This window comes from Carlito syrichta, unplaced genomic scaffold, assembly GCF_000164805.1.
Source record: "Carlito syrichta isolate Samal-C Ts95f unplaced genomic scaffold, Tarsius_syrichta-2.0.1 Scaffold304713, whole genome shotgun sequence".
In the NCBI taxonomy this organism is placed as follows: Eukaryota; Metazoa; Chordata; class Mammalia; order Primates; family Tarsiidae; genus Carlito; species Carlito syrichta.
This window is the reverse complement of record NW_007248809.1, coordinates 86,830-100,184: the sequence shown is the minus strand read 5'-3', so window position 1 is coordinate 100,184 and position 13,355 is coordinate 86,830. Positions and strand designations below refer to the sequence as shown.

The 13,355-nt window shown below is 45.8% G+C and overlaps 1 protein-coding gene across 2 annotated transcripts in view; it reads right to left on the bottom strand.

Moving 5' to 3' along the window:
* ANKFY1 (ankyrin repeat and FYVE domain containing 1) overlaps positions 1-13,355 on the bottom strand; it is a 93,594-nt gene that overhangs the window by 5,614 nt on the left and 74,625 nt on the right. For both annotated transcript variants that reach the window (XM_021713753.1, XM_008060733.1), the window contains exons 14-23: positions 13,158-13,311; positions 12,215-12,383; positions 11,317-11,435; positions 10,054-10,210; positions 9,147-9,347; positions 7,026-7,202; positions 3,835-3,982; positions 3,299-3,389; positions 2,873-2,997; positions 966-1,112 (exon numbers count right to left, since the gene is read on the bottom strand). In XM_021713753.1, coding sequence (XP_021569428.1) covers positions 966-1,112; positions 2,873-2,997; positions 3,299-3,389; positions 3,835-3,982; positions 7,026-7,202; positions 9,147-9,347; positions 10,054-10,210; positions 11,317-11,435; positions 12,215-12,383; positions 13,158-13,311 — 1,488 coding nt within the window. The remainder of the gene's footprint in view (positions 1-965; positions 1,113-2,872; positions 2,998-3,298; positions 3,390-3,834; positions 3,983-7,025; positions 7,203-9,146; positions 9,348-10,053; positions 10,211-11,316; positions 11,436-12,214; positions 12,384-13,157; positions 13,312-13,355) is intronic.

Sequence of the window (13,355 nt, the reverse complement as noted above, 5' to 3'; positions counted from 1 at the left end):
CCCAGGTTTCTGGGTGAAGGCTCTGAGTCTGTGGTGGGACCACCAGCAGAGAAGAGACAAGGAAAAAAGAACTGGAGCAGATGAGGAGTTTTTTTCACATTTAGGCTAGGAGTTCTCAGTGTAGACAGGAACCACAATCACTAGGATTTATCTACTGAAACCTAATGCTGTGCTAGGTACTGTTCTGACTGCTCAATACAGAGAAGCAGACTGAGCTTGTCAGGAGAGAGCGCCTCTACATACCAGCACTGTGACAGGCACCGGTGCTCAGCTCATCAAAGGTCAACAGGGAAAGGTAAAGTAAACTCAATGTCACAAACACCGCGCTTTAATGCTGACTCTGCCACAAACTAGCTTTGCAACCTTGGGTAAGTCACTTATGTTGAGACTACATGGTCTACTCAGTATTCTGAGCTTGTTTCTTCTCTGCCTGTCTCCACTGTAGGTGGGGGACACAGCACAGGCATATGAGACATTCTGACTCTACCGCCCCAACAGGGAGGAGGAAAGACATAAATAAGAAGTCACCAAGAGTGAAGCACTCCTCCCCACAGAAGAAACACGGAGAAGGAAGAATCAGTATGGGATGACACAGAGGCCATTTTGAAGGCTCTAGAGAATCTGAGTCAGACTAAGGAGGATGCACATGGAGATAAGTAGCCAGGAGACACAGGAAGGGGGACCTGCCTGGAGCTTGCGGATTTCTGGAAGGTTCAGAGGAGGTAGGAAACTGACAGTGGGCCCTAGGCGAAGAAGCACTCTCAGAAGGGACTGCTAACAGTGACCCAGTGAGCACTGGCTCAAAGGCCCTTCATCCTGTCCACAGAAATAGTCCTACGTGGTGCCTGAAAACCACTGGTTCAGATCACAGATTAAGTTACTATGAGATTTAAAGATCACCAATGCATCTAGATAATTAACATTGTGACTGCTTGCACTGAAAGAGCAAAATATAGGCCACTCACCTAGTAGTCTAAACAGAAGTTGCTTGGTGGCAACCTGGTAGTTGAAAATGTTGACTCCTTGGTTATTATTCACCCCAAGGCGAGCCCCAGATCGGACGATGGCGCGGCACAAGTTGGCATTCCCTTTCATGTACGCTAAGAGCAGCACTGGAAGACAAAATTACAGGTAGGGCTACTTCCCACCTGGTCCCAGCCTGGTACTGCCAAAGGGTGGGCAGAGGACAGCTGAAGGCAGAACGGACCACTGGAAGGACATGTGATCACAAAGTCCGCACAGACACACAGGCCCAGGTCACTAAGGTTCGGGTAAGACCTCCAGGGAGGATCTGCAGCATCTGCCAGTAAAGGGTCTGGCTACGAGTCAAGGGATTCTAGAGTGGCTGCAGTTCCGGAGACAGTCTCTCCCATGTACAGCTCTGGCTGCAAGGGAATCGAGGTCGTTTAGGGAGACAGGGATCCATCACCGAAGGAAAAGCACACTTGCTGTTGCCTCAGATGCCTTCCTCTGGCAGGGAACACTGGCTTTACCACAAAGGACAATACTCTTTTCACACACTGTGACTAAGTCTAAACCCATGAGTTATATACATATGGAGAAAAAAAATCAGCATGAGGAATGTGCTCCAGAAAGTTCTTCCACCCCATGGAGCCTCTCCTCTGTGCAGGTGCAGCCCCAGTGGAACCCAGGCTGTGGCCAGGTCAACCTGCTGGCCTTCCCTACAGTTAACAGCAGCTCCCCTCTGCTTACCTTCACCAGACACTTTACTACGTTCTTTCCCTTAACTCTCAAAATGATGCAGTAGGATGAGGGTTATTAGTCTCATGATCAAAAGAAGAAACAGGCATAGAGGGATTAGAAAATTTCTCCTGTCATCCTGCTAGAATATGACAGGGCTGAGCACTGAACTAGGTCTCTGTATCAAAAGTCTAGACATGATGCCCCTGCCTGCCTGTTCTCTAGTTCCTGGGCAGTGATGCTCACTGAGTATGGCCAAGCAGCTCACTCCTAGGGTTGACTCCTCCAAAGCTCAGGCCCATCACTACCAGCTTAAAAAGCACATTCATGCATCAAAGCCAGAGATTCTTCCCAAAGCCAAGAATAGTGACAAAATATTTGGTCCCATGCTGAGGTTCAAAGAATCCCATGGTGACTCCACTTCTGCCAACGGCCATGGAGGCCTCTCTGGTATAAGGGGAGAATGAATGGGAAAGCAGCAGCAGCAAGGTGCTCAGAGAACTCAGGGCTAGGACGAAAGGGATCTCGGTTTCATTCTGGTTTTTTTGAGACTTTGTTTCCTTACCTGAAAAATGGGGATACAACTATGTGCACTGCTTACCTTATGGGATTGTTGTGAGTATTCAACAAAAAAATTAATGCCGAAATATGTAAATAATGCCATGAAAGTTACACATATAAAAACAGTGATCGTGGGTAGCTAGAGCAAACCACGAGGAGACCTATTCATCAGACCTCTCAATAAGAAGATGTCCCATGTATCTGTACACAATTCGCCACTTTTTCAAAGCACATCAATGCAGTCTGCAGCACATTTCCTAATGAAGCCTCAGTGAAGGGCTTATATTTTCTCTCTTTGCTGTAATTTGGGATTTTGGGTTGGGCCACAGTTGACAGGAAAAAAGGTAGATGAGGGAAATAAAAACAGGCAGGCAGGCCTGTTTAGACATGGATGTGGTGGAGCACTAAATGCACTTCAGTTGTGTTTGTGCCTAAAATCAGACACTCCAGATTCCAAGACAGGCATCTGTGATAGATGCTCGGAGAGCCCAGCCAAAATGCACTACAGAGCTGAAAGGCCTCAGACAATGACATGTGTGCTTGCGCTCTTATTTTTCCAGGAAGCAAGGCATGCAAATGAGACAGGACATATAGACACCTTATTACATACCCGTGTTGCCTTCTGTATCTGGTTTGTCTAGAGGGTATTCAGGCATGCACTCTAAGAAGAGATCAAAGATGGCTGCTGCATTCTCTTTGCCATATTGTCCCAAAATGTGCAGTGGTGATTGGCCTCTGACAAAACAAGTTGGAAAAGTTAGGTATACATCTGCCATGACCATAATACACTATATTTAATGGAATTTTATGAGTTCTGTGATGCTGTATAAATCTAAAGGACACATAATTGGTCACAAAATTTTTCTAAAAAGTGTTTTTTATAAAAATCCAGGGTACCAAAAACTGGTCAAGTGCCCTGGTGGCCTGTTCTGCAGTGTGCACTGGGGCTGGCAGGAGGCACCAGGGACCACCAGCCCTGAGCAGCAGGCCAGGTGCCATGGAGCCCTGGTCCTTGCTCTGAACCAGACACACTCACCTCAGATTAAAGGCTTCAGCATCCACTGTGCACTCTGTCAGGAGAACCCGGATGTTGTTGAGCCGACCATGCATGACAGCAAGATGAAGAGCTGGGGAGTAAATCCTCTTATTGTGCAAGCCCAGAAGCACATGCAGAAAAGTCTCAACTCCTCCTCACTCTCACACATCTCCCTGTAAATAGGACCCAGCCAGAACAGCAACTGGCCACACACAGCACCTTCCTTTCTGGACTTTACCACCCTTACAAACACAATCATGTGAGCCTTTGCTTTCTGCTTCAGCATTATCCAAAGGTGAGATTTAACAGTTTCCCAAGAAGACGCTTCAGGCTTCCAGGGCTACCAGGCAGGTTGCCCAAGGCCTGGTCAATAGCAGGCTGGATGCCCTGCCCATAGTACTTTCTATTATAGCTCTGCTCCTATAAAAGCCAACCTCCCCAAAGGGAAGTAGACTTGAGGGTGCACTGAACTTCCACCCCTAGAATGGAGGGATTGCTCAGCACTAGTGGTACACAGAGGAATGACTAGGAATTACCATTATTTCCATTCTCGTCCACAGCAGCAAAGTCCACTCCATTCTCCAGGAGGACAGAGCAGATGGTGGGCAGGTCCTGCTGGGCAGCAAGATGGAGGGCAGTCTGGCGATGCTTGGTTAATTCATTCACTTTGGCTCCTGCAAGAAGCTGTTGAAGTTGATTACATGAGCAGCCTCCTTACCACAATAAAGGTCCTACTCATGGGAACATCCATAGAGAGTGATGGTCTGTCCTGCTGGCAGAGCAGGGAGCATAGGGGCCATACTCCTGGTGATGTGTAAGCCAACAAAACCTATGCCAAGGGCAAATCAGCAATTATCTACCAAAAATGTTAAACAAGCCGGGCTCGGTGGCTCAGCCTGTAATCCCATGCCTTTGGGAGGCTGAGGTGAGTGGATTGCCTGAGCCCGTGGGTTCGAGACCCGCCTGGGCAGGCGAGACCTCATCTCTACAATAAATCAAAAAAATTAGCCAGGCATGGTAGCGCGCGCCTGTAATTCCGGCTACTCGGAAGGCTGAGGCGGAAGGATCGCCGGAGCCCAGCAGGTCGAGGCTGCGGTGGCCGGGAGCAGCCACTGCACTCCAGTCTGGGCAACAGAGTGAGACTCCAACTCAAAAAAAAAAAAAAAAAAAAGTGTTAAACAGCTATTCTTTGGTACAAAAAAACTACTTTAAAAGACTTCAGTACATAAGAAGTATACAGGGTTGCACTGATATTCACTGTACTGTATGAGAATATCTATTTGAATGAAATAGGAAAATCTGATGGCAAAAAAGGTTTAGTTTTAAAAATTATAATATATACAAACAATAGAATAGGTAGTCATTAAGATGATAAATATTTAGAGATTAATATGAAAAGACAACAATATTGTAAGTTAAAAAATCCCCTGCAAGTTAGAAGTAATGATTCCATTTGGAGACATAGAGAGATATGTATACACGTGCATCCATTTGCACACACAAATATATACACACTTTTAAAGTGTTTAAAAGTATATGCACCAAACTCAGAGGACAGTAAGGAATAAGAGGGAGATACTGTTTTACATTTTCATGTGCTTAAAGTTTTTTCACATTGAGTATGTACTATTTTTATATTATTTTTAAAAAGAAAGAACACAGAAAGTTATAGAATTAAAGCCAGGAAGGACCGTTAAATAATATCTTGTCTATTTACTTGGTATTTGAAGTTCATTCATCATCTTCTTTCTAACAAAATTTCAAAGACAGTTGCTATTAACAGAAGATACTCTGTAGCTTGTAGTCAGAGCCCAGTTGGCCTCTCCTGAGTCTGAGGCCACTCCTGGTTCCTCCATCTGTGTGTCCAGGTACCTACCTCTGGGAGAATCTAGGGAGTGGTTAACTGCTCTGTTTCTGACCCTGACTTCTAAGTCCCAGCCTCCCTAGAACTCTGGGTACCTAGTCAAATCATTCACAGATAAGAAATGCCGTGAGCAGATATGGGACACTCCAGATAGGACATATCATAGAGGGTCATTCATGGTCACTATGCTGTGCTAGGGATCACAGCTAACCCCAAGATTGGTTAACTGGTGGCTAAGGCATTGTTTCCATTCAAATACTATCCTACACCAGTTCAGAGAGGAAGGAACACATGGACACGGGAAGACCAGTTGTTTCTGGGCACTCCTATCCCCTGTGACAGCAGGCCTTAGGGAGGCAGGAGGATGACCTTGGTGAAGGACCTCAAAGCTCCCTGGGCTTTCAGGAGGCCGGAAGCCTGATGAGCATAAGGCCCAAGCCCTACTACTTCAAGGCCCACCTCTACCTCCTTGGCTGTTTCCCCCTACACTTCCTGATGTCATAAGACCCACATCTTCACCCATTCTCCAGTCCATCCTTCACTGCTGCTGCCACTTCTAGGTCTCTTCACTGGTGATTCTGCCTCTATACCTGTACACCTCACTCCTAAGGCAACTTTTTTTTTTTGAGTTGGAGTCTCACTCTGTCACCCAGACTAGAGGGCAGTGGCACACTCCCAGCCACCTCAGTCTCTACCTGCTGGGCTCAGGCAGCCCTTCTGCCTCAGTCTTCCAAGTAGCTGGAACTACAGGCATGTGTCACCACACCCGGCTAATTTTTTGTTTTATCGTAGAGATGAGGTCTCGCCAAGTAGCCCAGGCTGGTTTCAAACCCATGGGATCAGGCAATCCTCTCACCTCAGCTTCCCAAGTGCTGGGATTATAGGCGTGAGCCACTGTGCCCAGTCAGGCATCTTCTTTAGGTACCCTCAGCTCAAACACATATCAGGTCATAAAGGTTTTCCTTAAAAGTGTTTTTCAGAAACAAAATGCCAGGGCACCAAAGCCTGGTCAAGTGCCCTCGTAGCCATTCTGAGGCATGCATCTGCGCTGGTGGGAGGCACTAGAGCCAGCCAGCACTGAGGAGCAGGCCAGGTGATGCAGAGTGGAGCCCACCTCAGCTCTTGACTATTCTCTCAGCTCACACACTTATGTGGTTTCTCCACTGCCTAAGAGATAAAGGCTTCTCACAGTTCTTGGCTTGAAATTGACACCTACAGTCTGGTCAGTCTGCCTTGCTAACCCCATCTCTTTCCACTCTGTACTCCAATTCCAACAAACCTTCCTACATAAAATATACCACATGCCCTTCCCCGTCTTCTCATCTTTGCTAAGTCCCTTTCCCTTCCTGGGTGGCATTATGTTGTATTGGAGAAGCAGAATTTGGAGTCAAACAGAAAAGGCTAAAATCCCATACTCTCAGCTGAGAGTCTCGGGAGAAAAAAATTCTCTCTGAGCCTAAATTTTCACCTTTGTGAATGTGAAAAATGTCCTACTCTTCTGTAGCTTTGAGAATTAAGAGAGACAACTCACTTCAAAGCCCTAGGAGAATGCCTGACAGAGAACAGGCAGATGATAGAAGTGGACCTCCACTCACTCTATGTTGCCACTCTGCCTCTGCCTCAAAATCCTACCCTCCCTCAGGGCCCCACCTCAGCATCTGCCCATCCAGTGGCCCATGTGGCCCACTGTGCACTCAGGACACGCAGCCCCTGGCACACCTGTTTTCCTGAGGGTACTGCCCTACTTCCCCAAAGTCACGCTGGCCTTTCCTAGTACCTGGCCAAACACCTGTAATTAGAGATTCTGCAATGCTCTACAATGTGCTTTGTCCATATTACATGCAATAGTTCTGTGCCACTTACCAAATTGCGGACAATAATCTCTGAGCCCGCTTGAACAGCAAGGTGCAAAGGGGTCAACTTCGAAGCATCCTGTACTCTGGAATTCACATTAGCCTGGACACTGATCAGGAACAGGACACTTTCAATATCAGAGTTCTGAACCGCCACGTGAAGAAAATTCCGGCCCTTGTTATCCACCTATGGTAACAAGGGGGAAACAAAACCTTAAAGGGCTCCCTTTTACAAGTACCTCTGAGCACCAGTGAGCTGTGCTGACCACTGGTGAGGGTATGATGTAGTCTTTCCCCAGAACCAACACTCAAAGCCACCCCCTGCCCACACAACAGGCTCCCTCTCCACATTTGTACATGTAACCACACATGCATGGTCACATCCATGTGGTCAGAGGAGGGAAGCTGTCACCTTGGCATCCTCCTACAGCAGGAACTGGACATGAAAAGCCACAAAGAGACAACATGAAGGACAGGGGAAGGAAGGCACCAAAATACTGGGATGCTCAGGGGAAGGTGAAGTTGGAAACTAGCCTTGGGAATTTCTTTGCTTTGGCTTAAACAAGCACTTAGCATCCTAACACCCCAGCTGCAATGCCAGCCTGACTCCTGGGCAGTCAAACAAAGGTTTCAGAAATATTCAGAAAGTTTCCTCTTTTACTGAGCTACAGAATAACACACAATGGGGGAGGCAGCCAACAGTATGTCACAGACTTTGTTCTACTGATGTGGAGCCAACAGAGCTGAGATCAAACCACAGGGGATAATGTACTTACAAGAGCTATCTTTAGCATGAGTGCTCTGGTGGACGTGAGGGAGACATCCATCCACACGCATGCCACATTACCTCACACACATGCTCAGCATGTGCCGGTGTAACAAGCAATGTACCTACAAAGAACTTCAATGACAGCACAGCTTCATGCTAGGTGGAGAGGAACTGTGAGATGACTACCTCCATTCATGAACATTCTATACTGCCCAAGAGAGTGTGAGGTTAACACCTACACAATCTAGTCACATTTAGGAAAATGTAGAAGGAAGGTGATGTCCAGAATCCTGCACTCTTCAGCCATGCTGGGATTTCATTTATTTCAGGCCCCAAGTTTCCAATTCACTTTCATAAGTGGTTATTTATAAATCCTGGCAGTACTCTAAATGCTGCCTGTAGATTCAGGTTTCTGTAGGACTGACTCAACAAACCCATCCCTGTTCCTGCACAGATCAGTTGTTATTATTGTTTCCCACCCAATCTGTTGTTGCAGATCAACAATTCATCATTTAGAATGAGCAGCTGGTAAAGAACCATGACGACCAAGGACGACTGAGCCTGCTGAGCTGAATAACTTAACTCCTCTGAAACACCCGGAAAGTTGCCCAACATTACAACACAAGCTCAAGCTCATTTTAATTTTTTTTTTTTTTAGTTGGAGTCTCACTCTTTCATCCAGACTGGAGTCAGTGGCACACTCACGGACACCACAGACTCAACCTGCTGGGCTCAAGTGATCCTTCTGCCTCAGCCTTCCAAGTAGCTGGAACCACAAGTGTGCACCACCATCCATGGCTGGCTAATTTTTTATTTATTGTAGAGATGAGGTCTGCCAAGTTGCCCAAGCTGGTCTTGAATGCCTAGATCCAGGCAATCCTCTCGCCTCCACCTCCCAAAGTGCTGGGATTATAGGCATGAGCTACCACATCTGGCCGGGGAGTATAATTTTAAAATAAATGTCTTTATATAAAAGAGACCTAGCCAGGCTCAGTGGCTCAGCCTATAATCCTGCGCCTTTGGGAGACTGAGGTGAGTGGATTGCCTGAGCCCACGGGTTCGAGACCCGCCTGGGCAGCGAGACCTCATCTCTACAATAAATCAATAAATCAGTCGGGCGTGGTAGCGCATGCCTGTAATTCCAGTTACTCGGAAAGCTGAGGCGGAAGGATCGCTGGAGCCCAGCAGGTCGAGGCTGCGGTGGCCGGGAGCAGCCACTGCACTCCAGTCTGGGTGACCGAGACTCCAACTCAAAAAAAAAAAAAAGAGACCTGTTTAGTTGGTGACACCTGTTTTGTCTCCATGTAACAGGCTCTGCTGTGCTTAGCATAGTATGAAGACTGTGAGGCATCAGTCACTCACCTGCTCAGCAGCCCCAGACTCTCGCTTCAGAATGGCCTCAGCTGCCTTGTTATTCTTGTAAGTCATGGCACAAGCAAATGGGGTCAGCCCTTGTCTGTCTCGCACATTCAAGTGGATATCAGGGTGAGAAATCAGCAACTGAATGATGACACTGTGTTGGTTGCTGATGGCCACATGGATGGGTGTTCTTCCTTCTGCATCCTATAGGAACAAGGCTCAGATTTCAACATTCAACTGAAAGAAGATAAAACTCTGGAAAAATATGAAGGGGGATAACTTTTAAATCAAATTCTTGTGTGAGAACCAATACTACCACCCTGTGTTTGACTCAGCTTTTAAAAAGACCAAACACAGAAATGACTGAAAAGCCACTCTCTGTTACACCATGCTCCAGTGACCCCTTGGTGACAGTGGGTCCGGCACAAACTCATTTGTTTTAGAACATCTGCAGTCAGCCTCAGTTCTAAGGTATACCACTCTGTATCTGACAACAGGGTCTTGTATATGCATCTTCATAGGCTAGAATGTTGAATAGTATCCAGGAGTATAACTCAGGGGTACTCAAGTAAGCTACCCAAAGATGTTCCTAAACACAGTACTTAGTTTGAGACTAAACAACTCTCAGTGGAAATCTGTAACTAGGGAGAATAGGAGGCAAAGGAAAACAGATAAAACAAATCTTCCTCATGCCATAATGAGGACAAAGCTACAGAGAAGAAGTCTTATCTGAAATCACTGAAATTACTAGGCAAGCTGCATGACTCAGAGAAAGCTGTTCAACTGCAGTCTTGTTCACAGCAAAGCAGGGGCCTAGGACTGGGGAATCTGCAAAGTCGTTTGCCATAGGAGGAGATTGCCCTAATTCTGGGGTCACTACACATCTCCGTGGAAAAGAGAATCTACATACCTGTGCGTTCACATTGGCACCAAACTCCAGAAGACATTGTACTGTCTCTTCTAGTCCCCAAGAGGCTGCCAAATGCAAGGGGGTCTGCCCATCTCTAGCCTCTTCCTCTCCTTCTCCATTAGCACCTGGTTGTCTGGGACTATTCACATCACAGCCACTGAAAGGAATGGGGAAATAAAAGGAAGGCCATGCTTCCACCAGGTCTACAGGCATGCTGATAAATGTACAGCAGCAACCGCATCCAACCCAACCAGGTCTGCTAGCCTTGGTCCTTGGCCTCAGGTACGGGAGTATGGGTCCCACCCCCATAGGTTCTTCTGTAATTGGTCCTGGGGGCAATCTGGGCATCAGAGTTGTTAAAAGCTCCCTATGTATGCCAGGTGCAATAGTTTATGCCTAAAATCCCAGTGCTTTAGAAGGTCAAAGCTTGCTTGAGGCCAGGAGTTGGAGACCAGCCTGAGCAACACAGTAAGACTCCATCTCTACAAAAAAGAAAAAGAAAAAAAAAGCTCTCTAGAGGATGTGCACCCACTTAAAGTCCGAGAGCCACTGCTCTAAAAGTTTCCCGAATAACTTTGGCTCCCACATATTCTACACTCCAAGAGGCTTATGGAGGCTGTATCTTCAGAGGCCATCTGGTCTCTTCCACCGCAGCCTCCTGGCTTCACGGTGTGAACTGGTCTGACAGGACTACAGAAGCCCATGCTGCTCCCACAGCAAGACGCTGGCTCAACTTTCAAATTCTTTTTTTTTTTTGTAGCTGGAGTCTCACTCTGTCGCCCAGGCTGGCGTGCCAAGTCACACTCACAGCCAGCCACCACAGCGTTCACCTGCTGGGCTCAGGCGATCCTTCGGCCTCAGCCTTCTAAGTAGCTGGAACTACAGGTGCATACTACCACATCCGGCTAATTTTTTATTTTATTTTATTGTAGAGATGATGTCTCACCAAGTTGCCCAGGCTGGTCTAGAACCTGCGGGCTCAGGCAATCCACTCGCCTTAACCTCCCAAAGTGCTGGGATTACAGGCTGAGCCACTGAGCCTGGCCCTCAAATTCTTTAATCCAGGCACATAAGCCTCTCTCCTCACAGGTGAACCTGGCCCCTGGTTGACCTGATATCACAGAACACTGACCCTCTGATAGTCTTAATTATGAGAGTCAAGCCAGCCACAGGCATGCCAAAACTGCAGATAGATTAAAATAAGAAAAGAGCCAGTGTGCTATAAGCTATATAAGATGTCAAGAAATACTAGGCTTCTCAGACCTGCGAATAAGAAAGCAGGCAGTAGACTCATTATTTTCATCAATAGCTCTGTGCAGGAGTGTCTGAAGGCACCCACTAGGTCCTGGACCCCAGCATGTGGCATCACAACCATGTCTGACCTGCAGAAAAACACAGGTTACTCACAGACACTGCTGAGCAACAATGAAAATTTTTATTACCAAATCTGAGCTCTATGTAGATCATTATATCCATTTTTCAGATAAGATACAATTGAGAATTAACTGATAATTAATCTGTATTGATCACTAGTTTTATAAACACTAATCAAAATCTGCTCTGAGCAAGTTCCTGCACTAAGTCCTGTGGATGGGTTTGGGAAATATAAATAAGATGTTTAATTAGTGCCCTCTAGAGCTGTGTTCTATAAGGGACAGAAAACACATGCACCCATAAGTCCTCAGTAACACATATCTATAATTAACAGGCAGTCTTAATAACAACTGAATAGAATCTCTAGATCCAAAACGCCTTATTGTCACATTATAGGCCCTTCAGATTGTTAAATAAGAACTTCCAGGTTTACCTCCACTTTCTTATGAACAAGGGAGATAAACCTAAGACTGGGAATTTATCACTATGGTGACAGTGAGAGCAGCCCACATCCAATTAACCCACCACAGGGGAAGATGCCTGAGGAAATTTTTCTACTTTTTGCTACTTGGTAGTTTTCTTGGTAAAGATCACCTACAAACAAAACTGTTGGCTAAGACTATGTTGAACTACAAGTTTCTTTAATTTGACTTTCAACTGTTTCCCCTTGACACAATTTGTCACTTGGTAGATCTCTTGCTCCTATACTTACTATGTAGGCACCAAATCTACCTCTGATACCAAATATCCCCATCTATAAACAGAGGTTAAAACTGTGCTGTCTCACCAGAGTGGATGCGATGTCCTCCAGATTGCTGGCCAATGCAAGCCACAGTGGGGGGTTCCCCTTCTCATCTGGCACAGACATGTCAGCTCCTCGGGTGCATATGGCATCAACTACGAGCGGAAGCTGATTTCTGATGGCCAGCTGAAGGGCTGTCTCCCCATCCTGAGTCCTGATAGGACATACACACCCAACCAATGTTTGTAGCTGGAGTCAAAGGATAAAGGATAACCCCCTGGGTACTCCAGAGCCCAGAATTCACTGTATCCCTTAAAGTACTCTACTCACATTCATTAGTATTTTCTCACATTTATTCATAATTTCTCAGAAATTAAATCTGTCAATGGTGTCTGTCTCTTCTGCTTTTTAAGAAAATATAGCCATGTCCCTAATTGCATATAGCTAAAAACTAGCATTTCAATGTGTTGAATATTATAGGAATATAATTGCTATTAATAGCATCCTAATAAAATGCCATCCCAACTAGCCATTTAACAAAACACTTCTTTCCTCCACTCAGTCATTCAGGGTCACTTGGAGATAAAGATAAATTCTTTCTGAAGTACGATCGCAATAAAAATTTGCTTGTGTCTCTTTTCCCCTCAAGTCTTGTTGGTAGCTCATTTGTCAGAATGTACTTAATTATAACTGAAATTCCTTATTAAAATGTGATTTTAGATTGTCCTTTGTAATGAAATTTGTGCAATACTGTGCACTGGTCCTGAAAGGTTCAAATAAGTTCCCCTTCTCCATTACACAAGTCTACTAATTATATTCATTACAACACTGCATTTGTACATTTTTAGAGCCATTGTTTCTCTTTATTTAATAAGAAACAAAATGTTAACGAATATTTAATAAGAAACAAAAATATTTTATACAAGCAAGACTCTGCTTTTGAATCATCTCAATTAAATGTGACCTGGAGAGTGCTGTTTCATCCTACCTGACATTTATATCTGCCTGATGCTCCAGAAGAAAGAGTGCACTCTTGCTGTCCTGTCGCTGGATGGCCATGTGGAGCAAAGTCTGCCCATCCGACATGGTGTCATTGATAGACGCACCAGAGCCCAGCAGCTGGGCTGCAATGGTATGCATGCCTGGGAAATAAACAAGCCCTGATATAATGCATACTCAGCTTTTC